The sequence below is a fragment of the Patiria miniata genome, unplaced genomic scaffold, assembly GCF_015706575.1.
Source record: "Patiria miniata isolate m_02_andy unplaced genomic scaffold, ASM1570657v1 HiC_scaffold_20, whole genome shotgun sequence".
Taxonomy (NCBI): Eukaryota; Metazoa; Echinodermata; class Asteroidea; order Valvatida; family Asterinidae; genus Patiria; species Patiria miniata.
Genome location: NW_024037059.1, coordinates 16257877 through 16265190, shown reverse-complemented (window position 1 = coordinate 16265190; position 7314 = coordinate 16257877). Strand labels below are relative to the sequence as shown.

Genomic DNA, 7314 nt, shown 5'->3' with positions numbered 1-7314 from the left:
CCAATTCGGCGTATCCCATGGACATGCGTATTGTGCACGACCATATGGCGTGTGTAAAGGTAGAAAATCGGGCGTTTGGCCGTTTCCCTTGGACATGCGCATTGTGCACGATCATTTGGCGTGTGTTACGGTAAAAACCAGTCCTTTATGGGGTTCACATTGGCGGGGCGTGATGTGCAAGGTGCAACGGAGGGGTACTACGAACAAAAGGCAGCATTTCGGGGTACAAACGGGATGTTTGGAACAGTGCATGCAGCAGGCAGGACCTTTTTTTACCTGGACCAAACTGATCTGTGGTGGCGCTTGATTTTTATTGAAAGTTATTGACAACCAAAACTAAGGAAGAAGGGAAGCTCTGCAACAGACGGGATATTTTGATATATTTGGTTAGAGGCCCCGGTAAATCCAAAAGTATGGAACTACAATTAGTTGGACAATAAGGCTTATCATGAGAGAGGAAGCTGACACATGGAAAAAAGGCATGGTTCGGAAAAGTCCCAAAACATGTTCTTCACAGGTATTTGACCAAAATCAAGTTTTCTCAAAATAATTAGTTAAAAAAATAGATTAAAAAAAATATTCAATGGGGGAAAAGGACAGAAAACAACTGACAAAACCCATCCCCAAACCTTCAAGGTATAACTCATTCATTGCACAATTTGTTTTGCTTCATTGAGGCTTTCAAATGAAAAAAAAAGGCGAACAAATATGAAATAATCCCAATAGAGTCGAACTCAAATAAATCAAGAGACAGCATTTCTTTTTTTGCGAGCTGAATAGTCATATATATTTCCACATTATTCAATAGGAGGTCATCAAACTGAAACGTCAAATGATACCTAAGCATGAGGTTAAACAATCATGTATAAAACGTAACCATAATTTCTCTGACAAGATTTTTTTTGCAAATTCCGAAACAGTCATAACTGAATAGTCTTACTCAAGTAACTTAGAGTTGATTGTAAAAAAACCATATTATTATTAATAAAACCCAATGCTGTGGTGTAGAACTTCCAGCTGTTTAATGCTTGTTAGAGTATGATAAAAACTTACGTTTTTAATGTCATTTCAGTTTTATTGTCACAGTTCACAAAAAGTTTCAATAAAGTTTAGCAAATAATGGCTCCCAATTCTAGGCTTTGGATGTAACTTTGGATGTGTATAATTGTAAAATTTACAACCTTTCCAACACCAAAAGGTTTCCCATAGGACAGTATTATGCAAATATTTGGTCAAACTTAGAGCTTCATCTCGCTGAAGTTTCTCCACCGTTGTGTTTCAATGTAAACGAAAGTATTGACAATTAAAACTACTACACCTAGTTCAGATAATCTGTTGAATAAATAGTTCTCCTGAAAGGCTTAAAAGTTGAAGTATTCGAGGTATTTCTGGATAACTGTGATCAGCAACTTGACGGAGAAACAACTTAGTATGTTTGAAATTTAACTACATATATAAATGGGTAACTATTTTCCAAGAACTAGAAACAAATTGAAAACAAGATGAATTCCATTTGCAATCTTCATCAAGTAATTGCTGCTTGCTTTTGGTTTGGCTAAACTCAATAATCTATTATTTTTCCATTGCCATCTAATGACTTTCAGCAATTCTATTAATACTAATGTAATTGTTTTCATCTGTAAGTCAGAGGAAAGTCAATTAAAACTAAAAAAAAGGTAAAAAGTTGTGTTACTTGTTCAAATTCAGAGTGAGGTTGTAATTTACGATCATGTGTGATTTAAAAATGACCTCGCTAAAGAGGTCCGCCATATGTATCGAGATTTTCATGAAGTTCTGAAAGACTGATATTTCAAACCAGAAAAACGTAATAACCCAACTTAAATTTCTGCTTTCAAATGAATCCAGAATAGAAAGTACAGTTGACATAACAGTGTACCGCTGAAAGCGTCATATTCTGCATTTATATTTCTTTTTTTGACTACAAATTTAGTGATTGTCTTGCCAAAGTACATAAATATTATGTCTTATTAGTTTACTTCGTCAGCATGTTCATTGTTTGACCGGCAAACATATAGTATTCCAGCACACAATTAACTTTTATTTATTTTTTTTGCTAAAAATTGATATTTCACGACTATGACATACATGCAACAGTACTGTTGACTTTTTACCTATGCGTGTGTAGATTACAGATACTGTAAAAGAGATTTCAGAGTATAAGGGTGGATCGAGATAATGTAGAGTAAAACAGGTGCAATGTTGTTGGGAGGAGGGGGTGGGGGTGGGGGGGGGGGGGCTTGGGGGAGGTGAGGAGGGGGTATCAGAAAAGAGAGTGGGGATACATGAAGTCTGAGGGAATGGCACACCGTGACTATGGCTGCAACACTTGATTCTTTTTTAAAAGGAACCTTTTTAAAAATAAATCAAATATACAATTTAATTTCAAAACTCATGCTTAGGGCGTTTGAGTATGTCTGTGGGGTTGTCACCAATGTGACTCTTCCCCTGCTCTTTTTCTGCAGGGCAAGTTATTTCCTCCTGTTTTTCCCCATCTCGATCCATCCCTATAAGTAGCGTGAACATTAAGACAACCAGACTGCATGATGTGCTATCGAAAACATAATCTAAAGAAAAGAATATTGAAACTGGTGCCTTCATTGACAGACTGTAGGCTATTAACAATGTATGCACAGGATTTCTACACTGCACTGGTTAAGGTTGTGTACATCATGGAGCTAGCTATCTACAATCATATATACCAGGCTTGCCAAATCTGCCAAAATCCAACAAATGATTTTGTATGATTTTGAAGGATTCAGGACTGAAGGGTTAAGATGCCATTCTTTAACATGGATCTGGTGTCCAGTTATCACTGGAGTACAAAGAATATGTGGGATACTTCTGTGTTGGATTTTGGTTGCGTTTAGGAGAGTCAGAGATGGGATAAGTGCCCAAATCAATTTTTTAAAAATTAGTCTAACTGCATTGCTCGTGAAAATCTGTGATTCCCATGAGTCATATATAGGATTTCAATATTTCATATACCACAAAAGGTGAACGTTTTAAATTCTGAGCTTTTGGACTGCACTTTTTTTCTCCCAGGAAGCTTTTCGGTCCATTATGAAGATGAAAATTAACCCATCAATGAATCATGAGAAAACATCCAAATTGTGTCAATGAATTCCAATTAGATTGCATTGAAGCTTAGAGACCTAAAGCTATCGGTAACCAGATACCATAGTATGCTTACAGTTTCCCCAAGGATAAGTTTGTATGCTGATTGAGTTCCCAAGTGTCCATCATAATACTGGACAGGATTAATAATATACATGTACCTCATGCAAGACTGCATTTGCTCACACCTTTAAATCAAATATACACTTCAATTCACATTTTCCCATGACTTTTTGGTTTTCTTAAATGTTATGGATTCAAAATAAAGCATCTGATTTTGCTCAATAGTTCAAAGGTCAGAAGTCTGTTATTTTTTTATGCTGATAATGAATAATGGTCTTTTGTAAATTTGGTCATTTTTTAATTTCCTGTAATTTCCTGTTTTGTAATATCTGTCTGACACAAATATTTCTTCATGGGTGACGAAGAACTTTGAAATGCTAGTAATGCAGATGATGGTTTTCCTTTGAAGGAAAATTCTATAGTTGCCAATCTTTTTGAGGGGTCTCACTAAGCTGCATGATGTACACATGTATTCAACAACCAACAACATGATATAAATACTTTCAAATAATTCATTAAAGAAAATTTGAGTGTGATTAAAACTAGACTTTTATACATCTCTACACGTTGATATGTATAATATTCTACAACCACATTGCTCACTTAATTAACAGATACAACTGACAACTGTTCTTACGAACAATAATACTTAGTTACTGTTCTGTTTTAAGATATATATATCTATTTTATACATATTTTAAATACTTTATACAAAGATAATAAACAGAATTGTAATAATGTAACCAATGGTGACTCACGTTACCAATATATACAGGCAATAAGTAGCGTTACATGTTGACGTAATGTCACAAAGTCAGTGTCATGGACAATATACTGCCAGTCACTGTCAGTGAGTACATTAAGTTCAGATTTCAAATTTGTTTGTTTGTTTGTTTGTTTGTTTGTTTGGTTTGTATGCTTGCTTGCTTTTTTTTAGATGAATTTGAAACACCAGTGCAAAAACATTGTATAACAAAATCATAACACTGCAATTACATATTTCACTTTGAACATTAAATCATCATTTCAGTCCAATTCATTCAGTGCAATTTCTCAGAGGACTTTTTAAAACAAACTTTTTTTTGCACGAAATTGATGTGTAGAGAATCTCAACTAGTACTCCTTCGATGACAGGACAAATTCATCAAATGTGAATGAAATTCCCATCCTCATGCGAGACCTACACTTGTTCCTGATCATACATTGGAAGATGCTTTTTGCACTGATGTAACAAGTGATGACATCACTGTTGTTATGGTTACTACTAATTAATAACTAATTGAATTTTGTTGCATTGGTGTTTGTGAATTTCAAGACGCAATTAGTGAGTGATGACATACATGTATTTTCAGAGCTTTCAATCAGCAGTTTCATTTGGTGCTGAGTACACGAGAGATCCAAAGTAAACAAATGAGGTACGGTAGGCCAAAAAAAAACCCAAAGCAAAAAGAAGTAGAAGAAGAAGCCAACAAATGCAGGTTACCCACCCACAAGCCACATCTTGTATAATGCTGATCAAACAGTTTAAGCTTGCTTTACTACCAAATATATTTTACAATTAATTATCTTTATTGTGGAACCGTTGAAAGCATCAAGCAGTAAGCAATTTTTGGCCAGTTTTCAAAACATTTCTTGTTTGTGTAGCAAATGTTTGACAGACCTTGATTACAATTTGTAGCATCAGCCTCTGAAAATACATGTACACATTTTCAAAACACTTTTACTCCCTTTTGAAAATCTTTTTACACCAACCCCAAAGAAAGAGTTAGATGGAGTGTTTTTCAATTCCTTGGCCTAGTTAACGGGCAATTTTGTTCAACAAAACATCTCAAAATCTGAGATTGTTAACAATACTGCAGAAAGTATTCTGTGCTGAAGTGTAATGCTTAGAAACATCATTGTGTGTGTATACATCACAACATGTACATGTAGATACATTAATTCACTTAAAATAGATGAGCCAATGTGCTCCAATGATCAGCTGTAATTCTGAAAAATATGTTAAGAAGCTTTGAAATCAATGTGACTTGGACATACATGTACAAGTAGTTGGTGAAAGGTTCTGTAGAAATTGCACCACAAAAAAAAAAAGAAATGTGAATTGTTGTGATTCTTGAGAAAAAGAAATGAATTTGAAAGCCTTAGGGAAAAAAGTGATTCCTGATCCATAAATGAAGTGTGGTATGCCTCTTACATCACACAAAGGATGGTCAATGGATGCATTGTTAGGTGGCAAAAGGTCCCGAGTCTTAGACCGTGTTCGAACTACTTGGATATTGCCGGCAATAATGTACCCAGCTATGCAAGTGGCCTAAGCCATTTCCCGTGAACATGTGTGTTACTGCTGAGCATAGCCTAGCCATTCACACGCAAGACTAAGTTTGCACACAAACATTATGGAAACAGATAGCGATAATGTTGAAAGGAACTAGAAAGCCAAACTGAAAATGACCAGGTAGTTTGCTTCGTTTTCTTAAGAAATCCAATGAATTGCATTGTATCCTGAAGTTAAATAACTGAATTTGAAATGAATTTGTCTACATGAAGCACTGAACTGAGAATAATTGTACGATACGCTTGCAACTTACTGTAGCGTATGTATAGAGAATTTCCTTCAGTGTTTTCGTCTGTCTGCGTCAGCCATTCATTAGGCCAATGTCTCATATCTTCATCAGTCGACACAATGTGTAAAAGTGTCACATTTAAAAATCAGTTGATTCGTTCCGTCTGACGAGTCAAATTTTGGAAAGATTTTGTTGTTGTCTTTTCAGACTAATGTCTCCTGACCGTCTTTCAGTTTCCACTTGCCTTGCCATTGTTTGTCATCTTTCTCTGGACTTGTTGGACTTATGGTAGATGTCTCCAAGGGCAAGTCCATATCGAAATCTTCCTCCATAGCAGCGATCGGTACTTTGGCTAGCCGTGGTTGATGGGACTTTCCTGAAACGCGTCGCGGTAGACAAGGAGAGATAGCATTGGGTCTGCTGGGTTTGATACAGTCTGAGACGCTCTGCGTTCGTCTACTGTCAACTGGCAGCCAGATCTGATCTGAGGAATCCTCACCTAGTTTCCATGGTGATGGTAAGAGATCGGAAGCATGTTTACGTACTGTCCGTGGACTCTTAGATTGATAGGATACCTCGAGGTTTGGGGATAATGCTCCACCGTCCATATTGGCAGGTGAGCTGAATTGTCTCTCAGGGGGGTGACCTACAAGAGGTGATACGGGACCCCCTGATATACGGCGTGGGGAGTGGGGTGACAGAGGAGAGAATATCTGCTTCTCATTGGAGATTCCTCGTACGAGTCTAGTGGGCGGGGATATCGTAGTTGTAGGGGAGGAGTCCCCGCCCCATTGGATATTCTCATCCTGGTTCTCGCTGCTATGTCGCCCTCGCTTTGACTTCGTACTACGATCTTGCTGGCTACTCATTGGTCGATCATCGCAACCTGTCCGTGCTATCTTAGGACTGCTAGGGAACCGGCTATCAATGACTGGCGCAGCCCGGGGCAACGACAACGATTTCTGCTTGGATTGTTGTAGCATCTGCTCCCTGGTCATGTGACCTAGGCTCTCGTCAGTAAAGTCTGATTTATTCCGGCAAGCATAGAGGTCGTCGGGTGAGCTGAAGAGACGATGTTCATGGCCATGAAGGGCATGGAATGGCATGAGAATCTCCTCAGGAGTACAAGGAGGGGAGGAGGAATGAGACTCAACATCCTCAGTAAAACTAGCCTCCATCTCAGCTGGGTCAATGCATCTACAACACAAATCAAATAAATGCATGAATTTTCTTTTCGATGACTTATTAACTTATGTCTTTTAAAACTGTGAGTTGGTTTCATGAAGATATGCCTACAAACGGTTCATCAGAATCTTGTAATAAACAAAATGAGCGAACTAATAGAGAAATTACTGAAGAGGGTCTCAAATGCTGAACTGTAGAATATCACTCCATCAATAGGTTTGTGCATGAACTTCAGAGGGCGCCATGTAGTTTTACACTGAGTGCAATAAAGACTTGTTCCTTGTCCCCTTCTATAGACTTAGGTGAAGGAGGGATGGAAACCAATCTACATGTATATATGAGAAGTTTCTCAATAAAAGGTTATTGT

At 37.4% G+C, this 7314-nt stretch overlaps 1 protein-coding gene across 1 annotated transcript in view; it reads right to left on the bottom strand.

Annotated features, from left to right (window-relative positions):
• Nucleotides 1-4125: 4125 nt before the first annotated feature.
• LOC119727580 (rho GTPase-activating protein 6-like) overlaps nucleotides 4126-7314 on the bottom strand; it is a 28239-nt gene continuing 25050 nt past the window's right edge. The window contains exon 9 of the mRNA XM_038199514.1: nucleotides 4126-6959. Coding sequence (XP_038055442.1) covers nucleotides 5966-6959 — 994 coding nt within the window. The 3' untranslated portion in view covers nucleotides 4126-5965. The remainder of the gene's footprint in view (nucleotides 6960-7314) is intronic.